Source organism: Notothenia coriiceps, unplaced genomic scaffold (genome assembly GCF_000735185.1).
Source record: "Notothenia coriiceps isolate Sejong01 unplaced genomic scaffold, NC01 NC01_scaffold00000339, whole genome shotgun sequence".
Lineage (NCBI taxonomy): Eukaryota > Metazoa > Chordata > Actinopteri > Perciformes > Nototheniidae > Notothenia > Notothenia coriiceps.
Genome location: NW_011333040.1, coordinates 14835673 through 14853964, shown reverse-complemented (window position 1 = coordinate 14853964; position 18292 = coordinate 14835673). Strand labels below are relative to the sequence as shown.

The window sequence follows — 18292 nt, the reverse complement described above, 5'->3', positions numbered from 1 at the left end:
ATTTTTCGGGCTCCGGATATTCGTTAGTAACCATAAGCGAATATTCGAAAATTCGGCCCGCTTCAACACGTGTATTTTGGTGTATTCACGGCATTCATTTTGTTATTCTACAGTATTGTTGTTTTATAGTTATTAACCTAATTTGTGTTCTTTGAAATTGAAAAGGATATCGCATTATGTTTGTTACTTTCGTTGCAGTTGTATATGTCTTCAGTATAATTTGGCTTGGCTTCCTATTTATGGACATGCTTTTATTTTGAAGGAGAGGTAGCGCTGTTGACAGGAAGTTGTTGTTGCTTTGGAAACAACGTGACTGAGATTAACGGAGAAAATAAATATCTACATATAAAGACGGAGAAAGTAAACGATAACGTTTATGGTTAAGTGTTAGCACCCCCCGAACAAGCTCTTACGTTGATATTGGAGATTTCAATAAATTCAATTTGAAAAAAAAAACGGGAAAAAACGAAAAAACAAACAAAACGAATATCCGAATAACGAAATTGAAACCCGAATAGTACTCCAACGAACGAATATTCGGATATTTGAATATTCAGGTACAGCCCTAGTCCTTACACTCTTATGGAAATGTTTATGGAGGAGGATGACAGGTGCGTCCCACAGCGTNCCGCGCGGGGGGAGGGGGGGCAAAGTAATCAGCAGCGAACCGCTTCAACACGTGTATTTTGGTGTATTCACGGCATTCATTTTGTTATTCTACAGTATTCAATACTGTAGAATAACAAAATGAATGCCGTGAATACACCAAAATACACGTGTTGAAGCGGTTCGCTGCTGATTACTTTGCCCCCCCTCCCCCCGCGCGGGCCGAATATTCGCTGCTGATTACTACCGAATATCCGGAGCCCGAAAAATTGTATTCGGGACAGCCCTAGTAAGGACATTGTATTAAGAATAACATTAAACTCGATGATGAATTTAAGATAAAAGTTCTCATTATTTGTTGTATCTCAAATTTGTAGCAGTAATGTGGGTTATTTATTGTTTACTTCTGCATCACACTGATTGGCTTGGGATGTCCCTTAATATCACAAATTGACTATCCAAATGTCTAAATGGGAGGAGAGGGAATCAGATGATTGGATACTTGCTGGAATTGTCTCCAAAAGAGAAATAAAGAAGACTTCTAAAGTTATATTGTACTGTTAGTCATACGAGATCTTGAAAACTTCAATTAGGTCTGAATCGTAGTGGTAACCCTTTTTATTCTATATCTTTTGAATGTGTATGAGGGGTTTTTGTAAGTATTGTACCTATAGGCGTTTGACCTATAGTAATCTTGGTGCAGACGTTTATATTTGAACACGTAATGGACAGATTGTTTTGTGACCTTTGTGCTTGTTCGTGCGTTTCTTCTCCAGAACCAGTTGGGGAAGCAGCACAAGCTTTGTCTGATAGTGACCAAACTCCAGATAAGAACAAGAAAAAGAACCGCTGCTTTGCTTGCCGGAAGAAAGTGGGCCTCACTGGTAAGGAGGAAAAGAAAGTTGATTTTACACACATACATACTGAGTAGAGTAGAGATGGTGAGTCGTGAACCTTGGCAGTGGTTCTCTACTTACCTGACAACCTCAACCTGACGTAGTTCATATCTCAGAACAGTTGAACACACAAGCCGTTTTCTTAATAATGGATAATAATGCTCCTTTTGCATTTAAGATAAGATAAGATAGACCTTTATTGATCCTCGTAGAGAAAGGCAAGTTTTATAACAGCGGCAGAGAAAGAGTGAAACACAGGACTGAACAGATGCGAGCAGATAATAAGCGTAAAATAAAAACATGTAGGTAACATTATAAATAAAAATGTCCCAATAACAAAGGTAAAACGCTGATTAGAATGAATCTACATGTATGCAGATATGAGTTAAGATGGTTAAATATATACACATGTATGTGTGCAGATGTGAGTAGGTCTATGTTGTTGGTTGTTTGTGTATGGATTAAATAATTAAGCCTTGATGCCTTAAGGTCATCTCCTTACCTTTTTGTCTTGTCAGTTTTAGTGCAAAGTGTCCAAAAGTCAGTTTGGGTTTTCACAATGTGTGGAACAGTTGTACAAAATCGACAATTTTTTTAATCTCTGATACTGGTCCTAAGCTTTCTACACAGAAGATAAAAGTTGTTTTTAAAATATCTTCCTTATCTGAGCTTTGACTTTGATCTAATCTTTGAAACCGGCAAGAGTCAGGTTTCTTTTATCTAAGAAGCCTCTAATTAACCAACAAGATCCAACTCCCACTCCACAGTTTGTGTTGTGTTTGTTTCTATCGACCCAACACTTGGTACTGAGAGCAACATACTGCAGGTTAGTGGTGCATTTCACAGTCCAAGGTATTTCACAGTATACTCAGACTGGTGTTGGATGTTTAGCAACAGATATGAACCGTTCAACCCGTTGAAGTCAGTGCAGCAAGTGTGCAAACTCTTTAAATGTGATATTATGTCTAGAACAAAGCTGTTTGGTTTGTCTCACGATGTTGCTTCTCTTCCCTGAAGGTTTCGACTGTCGCTGTGGGAACCTGTTCTGTGCCATCCACCGTTACTCTGACAAACACGACTGTCCCTACGATTACCGGAGTGCAGCGGCTGACCGCATACGCAAGGAGAACCCCATCGTGGTGGCTGAGAAAATTCAGAAGTTATGAGGACTTGAGTGCATAAAAACAAAGTCTCTGACTTTATGAGTTGAACAATGGCGACTTGGATGAAAACACCTGATATCATGGCTTCATATGTTCATGGTAGACTAAGGGGGGCGGGGTGGGGGTGCAGCCACTGTCCAGATGCTTCCCTTACTCGCATCTCCCTCTCTCTCCACAAGTGACTGCGGCTGAACCTGAGTGTGTGTTTGTATGAAAGTGTGTGTGCATATTTGCTTGAGAGTCAGGGAGAGAGCCGTAGGGGCCTGGTGGACATTAGTGTTGCTGTGGGGAGGGAAGGCTTTTTAGATTTTTACCCCTTTTTGTTTCTCAACTTGGGGGATCGTGTGGGTTTATTTTTATACAATCCCTAAAGGCAGTTGAAATGAGACTTTGTAGGAATGTGTCCCAGCCTGGATAATGACACACAGGTCAATTAGACGTGTTTTGTTTTTTTTTAAAGGCAAAAAAAGCAGGGCTTTGGAATATAATTGTTTTCTCCCAGACTGAAAATGATGTCAACTTCATGTCAAATTGGCAGATTACCTTTCTCACCGAACATACGTTGAACTCCCAAGACTCAGCATTTTCCAGAAGTGTTTCTCTTTGATATATTTACTTATCATACTGATATTGGGTGCATGAACAGTTATTGGAGGGGCAAGGGTAGGGGAGAACCTTGACTTAACCGAGTGATTGAGTTCTGTGTTTTATTTCTCCTTTTCTTTCTGTTTTAATGAGCGTATGACATCAGAAGATCTATATTAATATATTGTAGTTAGCTTGAATTGTGTGATTGCATTCTATTTATTTTTTATCGTTTGGATGGTCTGTGCTGGAGGATTGGCCGCATGTGTCAGCAAATCATTAAGATTTGCACTTAACCGTTTCAATTATATTTAATTAATTTGCATTTTTATTATATAACCATTTAATAAAAAATACACAAGCTCTGACATAATGGAGTAGAGTCCAGTTAAGCCGTTACAGTTAATAATTGTGCAGTAAAACATCCATAGTTTTTGGATTTGGAAACAAAGCACAACAAAGGGTGTCAACTGCAGACCATCATATAATGCGCTACACCTCAGTTTCATTCAGCATCTGGGTCATTCGCAGTTTATAGTTGACCTGTATAGCAGGTCATCTAAAGAAATTGCCTGATTGATGAGACGTCCTGTTAAGTAAGGCAGTGTGTTCTCCCTAAAATCCCTTTTCTGTTCTTTGGAGTCAGAGTAAAGCTCCATGTTCCTCTAACCACCAGCAGACCACTGACACATGCTGGATGAAGACTGACCCGGGTCGCGGTGACTCTGCACGTTGACACTCCTTCCGCTCAGCTAAAGTAAAGATTGTCACAATGCTACAGAGATGCGGGCTGTGCTTTTTCAATGTGCTCAGATTCAGACGAGCCCTTACTACAAGGCCGTCTCCAGCTAGCCTCTCCTAGGAACATCCGACTTACCTGCATGCGTGCAGTCAGACGTACGAGTTGCTTCGCAGTTTGAAACGAAGCGGAAATGTCTAAAAAGCCACACATCAGTAGCACAATGCATGGTAGGAACCCTAAGGTTCAAGTTAACAGGGCTCTACAGTTTTTGTTTTCAAATGTAAATACCATACAGATCCTATTCATATAGTATAACCTTAATGTAGAGTTTTGCCAGGTAATAAAGGTGGGGGACTATGGGGATGAATAGTACTATGTGTATAAAAGTGCTTTTCATAAGTATCCAAAAAATTAAATGTGCCACAAATGGCACTCATCTGTTTCTCCCCAAATCTTGTTTCCCTTTTTTTATTTACAAGTTATTAACCTGCCCATGTTATGTCCAAAGTATATCATTACCAAGAGTTTCTCCCACATGGCAATGAAGCCTCTTTTCTACGATACTAGTCAGATTGTTAACAAGCCCCTTAAGCTTTATTAACCTTGCTGAATAACACAGTCTCCCAGTCCATGCTTTTATCCTGTTACCGAAGTCTATTCATAGCGTAGTGATAATACTGAAAGCTAGAAAGTTCCCTTGTGAGATGCAGAGGGGCATTTGAGGTTTCTTCTTTTCATTAGCAAGAGCTTACCTTGTAAATGTTGCTCGATCTTGATCATTAAATATTTATGAAAGAGCAGTAGAAGTGTTGCAAGGAATTTCCAGAGTCTTTTTTTTTTTTTTTTAATACACCAATGCAGAATGTATTGGATGTGAAGGACTCTTTCCTTGTTTACACAGAATTCCATGTTGGACCTGGTTGACTTTACTTCTGGCTCTTTCTATTGGAAATGTCATCGTCATTTCCTGTTTAAGTATGACTGAGGGCGACAGACATGTGTTCATGGCTTTGTGACTCGGTGTACCAACCCTGAGGTTAAGTTGGTCATCTAAAGCCCCTGACTGTGATTTAATTACCACTGGTGGAAACTTGAAATTCAAAAGGAGTTCATGGGGATTCTGAGATGTTAATAAGAGAAAAAGTGTCATTTTCAGGGGGACTTGTGTTTGCAGCAGCTCTTACGTTGCTGTGTTTCTTATACAGAATATTCCAGCTTGCCTGCCTGGTTTATGACCATTTCAAATGTCACATAACAAAATGCGTATACAGATTCAAAGTCCTTTCAAAGTAAAAGTCATTTCCTTAGAATGATTGTTCAGGTGTGTAAATCGTGAGGATTTCATGGTTTGCACTTGTTTTCTATTGACTGCTCATATCAAACCCCTACCTTCTTTGTTCTTAATAAACATGGGCCGTTTGAATGTAAACCACCATCATTCACATAATCAGCTGTAATGTCAATTACTGAACTACAACGCCCTGATATTGACTTTGTTTTGGGTGGAGACCATAGGTGGAGACACAATGTTCTTACTTGCGACTCAGGACAGTTTGATCACTCATTGTTTTGTCTGTTTGTAATGAAGGCACCATCCATTATGGCAACCATGCTTAAATAATATATAGATATTATCAGTACATATACTTTTTTTTTTCTTCTGTTCTGTTGCTTCGAGAGAGTTTTGATGTCTTCAATCCCGTCTTTAGCACATCGGTTCATAATCAATGTCTTCATCGTGTGAGGGTTTTGATTGATAATAATGACGAACCTGTCCGTTGTGATGAGTCTGATTTGAATTTCAGTTTCACTGCAAAAATCTTTTAAAAATGAGCGTGAGGGACATCAGACAAACTCTACAATGTTCACAGAGCTGTAGTTCTTGTCCCTTGGCACTCCAGACCCCCAGAAACACCACCAGATATCTTTTTATTTTGTTTTTCTTTTAAGATTTAGGATTGTATGATGTGTAAGAGTAAGTATAAAACAATAAATTCACAAAGTTTATTTTAAATTACACTTGTCTTTTGTATTCTCTTAAAAGCTATAAAACATTACACATTACGTGGTATGTTGTAACATGCATTCATGACTTCTCTGCTGCTCCAGTACATGCACTTGCTGTGGCCCCACTGCTTTGTACTTATACATTGTTTTCAGATACAAAGAAACACACTATAGGGGAAAGTTGTACCAGACAATAGCACTAATGTTGAACTCCGATGGAGGCTGTAGGAAGAATCGCAACAAGGCCATTTGAATGAATTGAATGTAACACTTGTGTTTTTCCATTAGAGAAAGTATGTCATCAGCGTGATTTCTTGACTTCACAAGATCAGGAAAACATTATAAAATAATTTGAACAACCACATCAAAACAGGCTAGAAACTTGGCCTCAATTTCCCTCATACAATACCTGAAAAGTGAACAAATGTAGTGTGCAAGTGAGGAGAAAAAAGCTATTGGTGGTGACCTTTCAAACTCAATAAGCAAGAATCACTTTAACACTTTATTTGTTTTGACATGTTGTGTACCACATTGTGTCATAAAGCCTCTATACGACCATGGCTTGTCAGAGGCTGGTTTTTGTAGAAGGACACATTGCTGTTTAATATCTAAATGCTGTGAGCACCACAATTAAAATTTGACTATCTCAACACCAAAGGTATTGCAACATCTGAAAGGTGAGATCTGGAGCACACGGTTACAGTAAGTGCTTTTGCTATTGTGCAGGAACTAACATTTGGACATTTCAAATATGTATTCTTCTTATCATCCGACTAAAGTAAAGACTCCAGTTCCTGCCTCAGTTTTCCTCTCTATTGAGTCACTAATATGAGCTATTTTACCTTAGAACTAAAACTGTCTGCTTTGCTCGATACAACTAGACGGTAAGTGACATAAATGTTTTTTGTTGACCGAACTCTTTAACCTTAAAAACGAGTCTATCAGCCAGAATATTGGAAAACACCTGTGTGTGTCAGTGTGTGCATGGCCTTTAGCAAGGTCGCCTGTGGTTTTGGGTGGTCTATAAAACAAGTTTAAAGGCTTACATATGCAGTTCCCTCTAATAGGTTATAACGATGCTGCTTGTGCCAAGCTTCGGTGCTGCTTGTGCCAAGCTTTGTGTGTGTGTGTGTGTGTGTGTGTGTGTGTGTGTGTGTGTGTGTGTGTGTGTGTGTGTGTGTGTGTGTGTGTGTGTGTGTGTGTGTGTGTCATTTATTCCCGTCAGTTATTAATTTATTACAGTTGCCTAGCCACAATTTCATGATGATGCGTCTTGTGAACAAACAATAACAGTAATGAATCATTGTTATTCATTAATTATTCTAGTCACCAATACTAATAACTTACTGGTTGTTTTGCTTGTGACCGTGTATAGTGGGATTTTTTTTACTAAAGTCTGTTTGTTTTGAGGTGTATGCCGCGAATTTATGGAGCTCCTTTAAAGAGTGAATGGCTCAAGAGTTATTGGTTCTTTGTGTTTTTTTATCTAAGGCTGTTGTTTGGACATGTGTTTTCTCATAAACATGTTTTATTGGGATGTCTGTTCTTGATGCAGCAATGCCTCGCAATTATATGGAACAATAAAATAACCTAATTCTGATGATTCACAAGCACGTCAGTCACAATGGGTACTATAATTTTTATCTTTCTTTCTCTTCAAAGGTGCAAATGAACAATTTAGTTCAAATAAGACATTTTTACAACATTGTCCAGCACATTGATAACAAGTTTCCCTTAATTGTCCAATGGAAACTTCTGACGTCACTTCCGGTCAGCTGTCGCTTCCGGATGCGGTGAAACGGCAGAAGAAGGAAAACACCGCACGTAGCCTCTTGGATTAATTTAAATGACAAGACGCCATCCATAAATTCAGAGGAGACACAAGCACCGGCCAGAATGGATTCTTACAGACCGAAACTCTCGTCGGAAACGGTGTTTTAACGATGTTTTCACGTCTAAGTGTCCTCGAATAAGCGTTGTTTTTTTTTTACTCGGTAGCCGTGTTTGTGTCTTGTTGCTAGCTTAAACCGCCGTAGCGTTAGCTGTTAGGCGAAGACAAACAGCTTATCTGTCCTGTAAAAGAACACTTGCTGTTATTCTTGAGTTATATGTCTCTTTTGTGCAGGGAAAAGTTGAGCTGTGTGTGTTTTTAGTCCTTGAAAAGCTTCCAGGATTAGTTTTAGTCACTCTGAAAGGCGTATTGGAAACTGTAGCTCGTCCTTACTGGCAAAAACAAGTAGAAAAGTTATATTTTTATATCCACGGCACGTTTGGGAAACACTGCATTTGGATACACTCGTTAACATCTAAACAAGTGGATACAATGGGTGCGATCTGGACTTCAGTCACCAGTAAACCCAACCCAGCAGATACTTTGTAAATAACACTTCCCTGTCAGCTGGCAGACTATGGTATTGTTCCTTCTGCTGACAGAGCACTTTACAGTATCCTGTGTTTGAGTTTCTCTGAAGTGGAGGATACCTTCCTTTTATTTTTGACTTTATCGCACACTAAGATCTTCAGATCAACAGGTAGGTGTACTGTTGTTGTCATATTACATGTCTGTTTGGGGGGATGGCCTGTAGGGCTGGATCTAATAATTATCTTTAAACTATTCGCTCAAAATATGTGTAAATGATTTGTTATAATTATTATTGTTTATCAGAGGACTCACACTTTGCTTATTTACGTACACAAGATCCAAAAAGTATTCCGTTTAAGAGCTGAGAAACCTAAACCGTTGAGTTGATTGACAAAAAAATTATTTAAAAAACCTCTCTTTGATACTTTGATACGTTTATGTATATTTTCAAGCTCAAACTTAATTGGTTTCAGCCTTTTTATTCTGATGGTTTGCTGCTTTCCTTTGTCTGATGTGATGGAAGACATAATGTTTCTAAGTATTATAGTCTTTGTCAAACAACAAAGCAATACAAAATAGTCACTTCTGAAACTCTTTTATATTTTATTTTGTACTATTTTCTGACTTTTTACTCAAATAATCAAGTCGCTAATCTGCAGATTTATCAAAAATGAAGTAATGGTAGAGGTTTTTTTCAATGTATAAATATAAAACCCCCTGACGTCAATGAAGCTGTAAACAGCAAATGTTAAATATGATTACCTGACTATCATTTAAGTGATTAATAGATTGTCAATATATAGCCCATGGTCATAACGTGCTATTTCCTCAAGCACTTGTAATCATTACATTGAGCGATCATGTTGTTGCCACACTTGGACTGAATGCTCGTATTGTAATGAGTATCTCATTGTGTTTACACTAGAAGGATGTGTTTTCATTAGCACAGTAATCCTCTTGTCTTCCTCCGGCACAGTGAAGGATGAACGGCCTGTCTCTCAGCGAGCTCTGCTGCCTGTTCTGCTGCCCGCCCTGCCCCGGCCGCATCGCAGCCAAGCTGGCCTTCCTGCCCCCTGAGGCCACCTACGCCTTCCTGCCGGACCCCGAGGCAGGTCCAGCAACACCGGGGGTCGCAGGTACCCCCAGCCTGCGGGTGAGGAGCGGGGCGACAGTGGCTGGAGGCGGAGGGGCTGTAGAGGGGAAATGGAAGCTCCACCTGACTGAGCGAGCAGAGTTCCAGTACTCACAGAGAGAGATGGACATGACGGAGGTGTTCCTCACTCGATCCAGCAGGGGGAACAAAGTCGGCTGCATGTACATCCGCTGTGCTCCTAATGCCAGGTGAGACTTCCAAAGTTCACCTACCTTTTTAGTCATGGTAGAATTTAGGTGATGGCTTGTGTGACCTTACTTTTTCATTCTATGACAGTGTGACACACTTCCTTACAAATCGTTTCCATACAATACTTCCTTGTCAGTGTTTCCCCTCATCTCCATATCTACTTCCTTTCTACTTGTCCCTCTCTGTTGACTCAGCTGGCTCAACAGTTGTCTCATCCTGCTTTTCCATAGGCCATTGCCGGCATTTTAAAGTTCTTTTTTTCGTGAGAAATCATGCTATTTTCATATTTTATGGGCTGTAAATATCTAGAAATGTGAATGTTGAGGTGACCCACAGTTTATTACAATACCAGTGACATGATATCCGTTTCAGTGGTCAGAGAATACATATTTCCTGCTATCTGACTGTAGGCTTGTGTCACTGCATTTATTGGCACATAGGTACATAGTTATGAGCGATTAAATCATTTAGCAGAACAAGTTTTATTTTATGTGCCAAGTTATTTGTGAAGGTATTTACCTCCAGCTTTTAACCCAGCCTGCTGCAGTTTGCTGCTGCTGATTAATTTACTAAATCAATTAAAAAGACATGGACAGGCTTGTGTTACAGTCTCTTGTATTAATGTCTATCTAGTATTACACAATGAATCCAAACCAGACCTCATATGGCAGAGTCATTGATCTGCCACATTCTGAGTGGAAAGGCCACGAGCAAAGCCACAGGCTGTATGGGTTCATAAACAAAACCACTGAGGGATTCAGCGTGTAGAAAAGGATCAGATTTCTCAAGAGAACACAACATGCACCATGAAGAAAAGGCGAGGGCTAGACTACCCAGCTTTGATAGTAGATGCCCAGCTTCTCAGGTTTTAAAATGTCTAGAAGTAAGAGTGATTTGACAAGAGCAGTGAACCAATCCTTAAACATGTATCCCTTTTTAGACAATGACGTGTTGGCACCGAGTCCTAGTAACGCTGCTGGGTTTATCCTAGCAACAGGTTGCCTATGGTTTCATTCAGTGTAGAGTTACCAGGCTGGAGTTGTGATGGAGAAATGTGAGGAACTGGTTTGTTTTGATTGACAGTTTGTTTGTGTCTGTTTTGTTAGAACAGATAAACAAAAAAAGAAGCGAAATCAGGCTGAAAATAAACTTTTTGGCAATCTAATATAACATGTCAAATCTATGTGTGGGAAAACACTGCTCTGGTTTCAGACAGAGGGGGAAAAGGGGTAGGCAGAATGAGAAAAATAAAGAGCTTTTTGAAGTGTGTAAACATGTCACAGTAGAGGCACTAAATACCAATTTGAAAAAGTATAGGTAGGTAAGGACCACAACTTTTTCTTTTGCCAAAGACTACTATATTACTTCAAATAAATTTCTTGTCAGGTATTGTGGGCCCATCTACTAACCTGTCCTTCATGTGTATCCTCCAGATTTACAGTGCTCTTCTCCCACGGTAACGCGGTGGACCTGGGCCAGATGAGCAGCTTCTACATCGGCCTCGGCACTCGCATCAACTGCAACATCTTTTCCTACGACTACTCAGGCTACGGTGTGAGCACTGGGAAGCCCTCTGAGAAGAACCTCTACGCAGACATCGACGCTGCCTGGCACGCCCTGCGCACACGGTATGTTATAATTGGCTCATATGTGTCCTTCAAAGGATGATGTGTTATACAGTGTCTTGTTTAGGGGCGCAGACATGGCGCATACATTCAATTTGGAGCAAAAACAAACCATGTTGCATATATGTTTAGATTTTCATAGTGGTACTTCTGTTGTACGCCCTAAAAAAAAGCAAGAAGGGGTCATAACATGAAGACGGGAAAAAGGGAACTAACAGATTAAGATGTGAGGAAGGGCTGAGTCAAGGTGGCAGAGGTTGTGATCAGGCAAAGCTGTGATGAAGAGAGTGGAGCACAGTGTGGACAGATGCCGTGGGAATAAAAGAGTGAGACGGATGGATGAAGGGAGGCTGCCTGCAGAGATGTCTCTCAAGGACGATGCGATGTGATAAAGTGTCTCATTAGTGAAAGCAGAGCTGCCTTAATGCGGCTGAAGCCCGAGGAGGCAGCGACACCACGGAGCGTTGAGTAAGGGCTGGAGTAAGGTGAGTTTGCATTTAGGTGTAGCTGTCACTCCAAGTCATTTTCTGTATTGTTGTAAAATATTTTTGGGTTTTCCCTTGTATTTTTTTAGTCTTCTTATGGCATCGTGAGTTTAGGTTGGTGTCAGTGGTATGGGCGGTTGCCACAGGACTTTGCGGGCAAATTAAAAATGTTTGTTAACGTATGTAAATGTGATTTCATTGCCTTACCTTTTTAAAAAAGAAAAAAGAAAGGTTCATCCAACTGTGAAGCGGTTATTGCTAATACTAAACATTGACTTCTCTGAAGCTACCTGAGATTAGGTGAAGGTGTCCGACAGATATTTTCCAAAAAGCACGCAAAGAGATGTTGTTATGTAAAGCCAAAGAATATTTAAATAAACAAAAAAATCTGGTGGACTTTCGAATAAATAAAATACAAATCCGAATGTAACTTCCCCTTCTCAAACCATGAGCCAATGAAAAGCAATACATATTTCTAACTGGTGCTACTGTATATAGTATCTCTCACTGCTGTACTTACTGTATGTACGTGGGTTCATTGCATGACTTCCATTAGCCTGCACTAGGGCTGCTCAATTATTCGTATTTTAATCGCAATTACGATTTTGGCTTGCAACGATTATGAAAACAACATAATCGAAATAAAACGATTATTTTATTTTTTTATTGGTTTTTCAGTTGAATTATACTTAAAGTTCAGGGTAATCAACTGTTAAAAACATACTGTTCACATTTTCTTTTTTTTAATATATTGATGTTTTCAAAGTAAATGAATAATCGTGATATCAATTATTGACCCAAATCATCGAGATTATGATTTTTGCCATAATGGAGCAGCCCTAGCCTGCACTATAATGTGTTCAGTGTTTCTTTGGTCTTCACCAGGTTTGGCATCTGCCCAGAGAACATCATCCTGTACGGTCAGAGCATTGGAACAGTCCCCACTGTGGACCTGGCATCCCGGTATGAGTGTGCTGCCGTGGTTCTGCACTCCCCTCTCACATCTGGCATGAGAGTGGCCTTCCCCGACACGAAGAAAACGTACTGCTTCGATGCGTTCCCCAAGTGAGTCTCTGCTGCGTGTCACTTTTTTAACCAATCTCTCTAGATCGGGCCCAAATCTAACTGCATGTTATAAATAAGTTTATACACATTTGATATATGGCCTTAAATTAACTCAATCATACTGAAATGTTTCCTAGAAAATCTCTTTATGTTCTCCTCTTTCTCGTTTGCTGTCTCATAAATCCTTAAATAAGGTGTTCTTGTCATATGATACTCACATATAGATTACGCAGACCATTTTGCTGCCAGTTGGCATTTCCACATAATTACAGGTCCTCCAATAGGAACGTGTAATTGCTACTTGCACTTGTGAAAGTGTTTCTCTTCCAAAACAAACATCTGCACTGACAGAACACCTCCTGTGCTTTTGGATCGCATTGTAGGGCTGTGAAGTCTCTCACTTTAGCAAGGTGCTGAACTTTATATATATTTTATTTTCATAGTTGTGAGTATGCCATCCAGACTCTGTATCATATCAGAGAACTGTGAAATCTAGCAGTGTTGGTCTCACTGATTTCTTTCACCTTGGTCTAAAAGTGACCTTGCATCAGTGCAGTCTTAGTTTATCTTTAACTTTTAACAACAGTGTAGGACTTGGAAGCTTTTACTTCCAAGCAATAAAGACTTTTCACACGTCTTTTCAACCTAATTGAGAGTGAATGGCAGTTTACAGTTTTAACTTAGATATCAAAGTCAACTTTATTGTCAATCTTTCAGTTTGTGTGTACAGACAGAGAGATCAAAATACCGTTTCCCACAATCCAAAAATATGTGTGCAAATATATATATACACAGAATCAAAGACCTATTTTTACATGTGCCCACATTAAGACCTAAATAAAAACACAACAATCAATATATACAAAATAACTTCAATATTTAAGAATGTACATTAGTGCAACATTTTACATAGAATGTGCAAAATATTAGTGCAAGATTGTCCATAGAGTGCATTATTGACAGATGTTGGGTTTTGACTGAGTGCTTATCCCTGCTGTGCTTTATTTAAAAAAGTAACATTTTGATCATTATAAGGAGTTAACGTGAAACTATAATTTAAGACTTAGAACCCTGGTTCTGAAATCTGAAGAGATTTGTGGGTGTCCACTGAANNNNACACACACACACACACACACACACACACACACACACACACACACACACACACAGCTTTAATTGGCACTAACTGTCCAGCTAATGCAATTTGATCAGTGGCCAAGATTTTAAAATAAAAACACNTAATTCTACAAAATAATCAGTTACAATGGTCTTCTTTAGTATTCACTACGCACAAGAGCAGACAACAACAAAGGAAACTATGCCACAATGTGCATGTTTTCTATGCTACTAGTTAAAATTGCTATAATAAAAACATGCACATTGTGGCATAGTTTCCTTTGTTGTTGTCTGCTCTTGTGCGTAGTGAATACTAAAGAAGACCATTGTAACTGATTATTTTGTAGAATTATGTTGAGTATAAACAATTGCATGAGTGTGAGGGTATTACAATTAATTGGTCGGTAAGGCAGAGATGTGCAACTATATTTAAAAAAAATTTAATTTAAAAAAAAAAAAAAATTATTATGGGATGTGCCCTTTTTCTCACTTGAGCCCCTGCCCCCCAAAATGTCTGTGCACGTCCCTGCAGGTAACTTGAAAACATAAAGGCCCTCTCTGGAGTTCGGTTTGTCCATTCTGAGCTACTGTAGGAACAAGGTGGATCCTAGACAAATAATCACCGGACTATTAGTGTCAGGTGAAGCCTATGGTTGCACCGGCTAAAATAGTTCCAACATAATCATAGGATACAACTTAGAGCCTATAGTAGAGTATGTAAAAGTCCTCCATCAAAAAGTTTGTATGGCAAATGGTTTGGAAGGATGAAGAAAAGCAAGCACAGGAGATTCCTGAGACCATTTGAAAAGGAATCATGCCTGCACTGCTACAGAAAGCAGGTAACAAGAGTAACAAGGCTAAACCCAACATCCACAAAGCTATCAGACCAACATGCCAAGTATGTGGCGTAGTGGACTTTGCCCCTGACAGCCCATGCAGCACAGTCTGTGTATAAATGTCCCTTATAGGCTCATGTGTGACTTTAAGCATGTTTCTGTCTTTGTGCGTACACACAGATTTAGAGGTTAACCCACATATTATTCACCTGGCCCCTGGAGAGTACAAGTGAGTGTGGTGCTGCTAAGAATGCTGGGAATGTGATTTGTTAAAAGGTCCCATATCATGGCCATTTCGACCATTTTACCGGCATATTTTTCATTATGATTCTACTTGTGATAGTCGGACATGAACACCTGTGCAGCCCATGTATTGATTCCATCCGATAGCTGCTATAATACAAAACAAAACTTCTGCCTGCTCTCCACAATGATCAATAACAGTGAACGGATGGTCAAAGTAAGGTACAAATAAACAGAATCACACGAAGCCTGGTTAGTGTTGCCTGACTTTATAAAGTTTGTTTTTTTAATAAGTGTGTGGTTGCGTTCTAGTCACTTTGCTCAGCACTACTGCTTGTTACAACTTTTATTTGCCGTACTCGCCATAAACTGTTGCTCAGGTTGAAAATGGAAAAAGAGAAATGTCCAACGAGGCGTTCTGGGGCAGCATAGACAGGTCTTCTCTGTGTTAGAGTTTTACTCGCTACAGGGTGTGCTCTGAGGGTTTGTGACTCTGCAGACTGTTTACATGCAGAAAAACCTTCACAACACATGATTCCCCTTCAACATGCTGCTCTGTTATGGCTTTATATCAACACTTCCAATTCATTTGGATGGTTCTGTCTCATGGCTGTTGTAGTAACACCTCCATATTTGGCCCATAGCATGTTTAGTAAACTACTACAGGGCAACATTTTTTGCAACATCTTTCAGATATAATAACCCCTCTTATGGGAGCGTGTCCCCGTGTTCTCCAGGGCCGGGTGCTCCGGTGCCCCTGCTTCACCCACTGCGCGCTGTGGCAGCTCTCTCCTGCAGTGCACCACCACCCCCCCCTGCCCCCCCGGCTCTCCCTCTCCAACACGCATCTCTGGTTGAACAGCATCCCTCATGGTGCACGCTGCAGACTGTCCAACCCCCGGAGCTCCTCTTCAGTTCCACCCAGCTGGGTCCCTCTGTACACGGAGGAGGTGAGGGGCTTCTTGGATGCAAACAGAGGTGGGAGTGAGAGAGGCTTGGACCTGGGTGGGGGGGGCAGGAGAGGACAAGATCAGTAGAAGGGAGGGTTAGGATGAAGGTGTAATTCTATGTGCAGCTGAAGAAAACCCAACAAGACTTCCTAGCTTAGCATAGTATAGCATAGCAGAGCATCATAGCATAATAGATTAGCATAGTGTAGCTTAGCATAGCTGGTTGGTTGGTCTGCCCCTCCCATAGGGAGTGTGAAGCTGACAATTGAGCGGCCCAGACCAAGCAAGGAGGCAGAGGCAGAACGTCCAAAAATATAACCCGGTGTGGGCATTTATTAAATCATAAACATATGACAACGATTCACAGCCTCAATCCTGCCGAACATGTGCACACCGTTACCAACCACAGGGATCTCACACCACACTACCAGCCTCCCAACAGACAGGGAAACAGAGCCTAAATACACACTCACACTAATCAGCAATTAGACAGGTGGGGGGGGGGGCACCAGGTGCACACAATCAACAGCCACATACATGGGGAAACACTTTTTAACATAAAACCAGCAAACAGAGACAGACAAACTAAACACAAACTACATACATTTCTCCACCAACAAAGCTACACGATCCGTAACGGAGGCCGAGATCTATGGCCCCAGAGATCACCTCCGTTACAGGGAGTGTATAACCACAAGAAATGATTCATATCCGTTTTCTCTCATTAAAGTCTTGGCTACTTAAACTGTTTGGGTTAAGTCGGATGAACTCACATTATAAATGGCCTTTGGGGAAATGTCAGGAACACTTCCACATCTGCTGGGCGGGCCCTTACTGAGCTCACATTCTGATCCTGGCTCCAGAGGTTTCTAATAGTCATACTACTATTTACTTGTATTTATTTCCTCAGTTGCTTGACCACATATTTATGTCAGTTGAAGGTTGGAGCTTTCTTATCCCGGCTGCACATAAGAGGAAGATGCACATGTATCATCCTGAGATGTTCATGAGGCTGATACATTAATAGCTTTGCCAAACCTGTCTGTTTGAAAAATGTAAAGTTAAATTAGAGCTATTTCACAATCTATGGGACAAAGACAACAAGAACCGAGACATTGACCCAAAGTTATTTCTCTTCAGGTTGCCCAAAAGTAAAGCTGATTTGGTTCAACATGAGGATTTGTTTTTCAAAATAAAAGTAGTCAAAGTAAAGTCTGTCATCTCCCTTGATTCTTCTTTGTTGGGTGAAGACGCCATGTGATGAACCCAATCATGCAACAATGATCATAATCACCTCAATAGATATACTGTATGATTCTGAAATGGGCCTTTAGGTCAAGCAAGTACTTTTACTTTTGGTACTTTAAATATATTTTGATCCCAACACTTTTGTACTTTAACCCAAGTAAGATTTAAATGCAGGACTTTAAGTTGTCACAGAGTACTTTTACAGTTCAATATTGCTACTTTTACTTCCACGCATATGACAGTAAAATCTTGAATTTGAACCTTTGAAGAGTGGGCAGAAACATTGATCATAAACAGGTGATCTACATTTTGCTTAAAATCCATGGAAAAAAATCTCTAATTGGGATCTATTCAATAACATTGTTTTACATGATAAGTACTAGTGGGTTCTTTCAGAAAGTTTTTTTACATTGTTAGCATATAAAATGTAAATCATATTTAATGTGGCCGGTATAACGTGAGTGTAAAAAGGTTCCTCACTGAAGCTCACCTGGGGAAGGTCTGTGCAGCCGTCCAGCTGCTCTGCTGTTCAGGGGCCCCCTGTATGGGCTGTAGTTGCCCCCCCCCCCCCTGCTCGCTGCAGGAGACATCCCAAACATACGGAGCAAGTCGACGGGAGGAAGGAGGACAAGAAGGGATGGCAGTGCAAGTCAAAGAAAAGTTAGGGAGACAACAGAAAGAAAAAAAGGAGGAGAATAAATGAAAAACTGACATAATCAAATAAATAAAAAGTAACGACAAACGATGGCAAACATAAATCAAACTCAAAGAAGCCACATAAAGGGAAAAAAATAAGTGTGTGTGTGTGTGTGTGTGTGTGTGTGTGTGTGTGTGTGTGTGTGTGTGTGTGTGTGTGTGTGTGCGTGTGTGTGCGTGTGATAAAACACAGTCTGACATTACGAGATTGGTTGACAGTTTAATGGGTTCATATAAAAGGCGGGCAGATAAGACAGAGCCATGGTGTTCCTCTGCTGGGAACATGAGGACTATATTCTTAAAAGTCAAATGTCCTCCTTACAAC

General features: G+C 40.2%; 1 protein-coding gene across 1 annotated transcript in view; it reads left to right on the top strand.

Moving 5' to 3' along the window:
* The first annotated feature begins 7795 nt into the window (after positions 1 to 7795).
* LOC104951413 (abhydrolase domain containing 17A, depalmitoylase) overlaps positions 7796 to 18292 on the top strand; it is an 11496-nt gene continuing 999 nt past the window's right edge. Inside the window, exons 1-4 of the mRNA XM_010778059.1 lie at positions 7796 to 8530; positions 9338 to 9702; positions 11137 to 11331; positions 12699 to 12878. Coding sequence (XP_010776361.1) covers positions 9344 to 9702; positions 11137 to 11331; positions 12699 to 12878 — 734 coding nt within the window. The 5' untranslated portion in view covers positions 7796 to 8530; positions 9338 to 9343. The remainder of the gene's footprint in view (positions 8531 to 9337; positions 9703 to 11136; positions 11332 to 12698; positions 12879 to 18292) is intronic.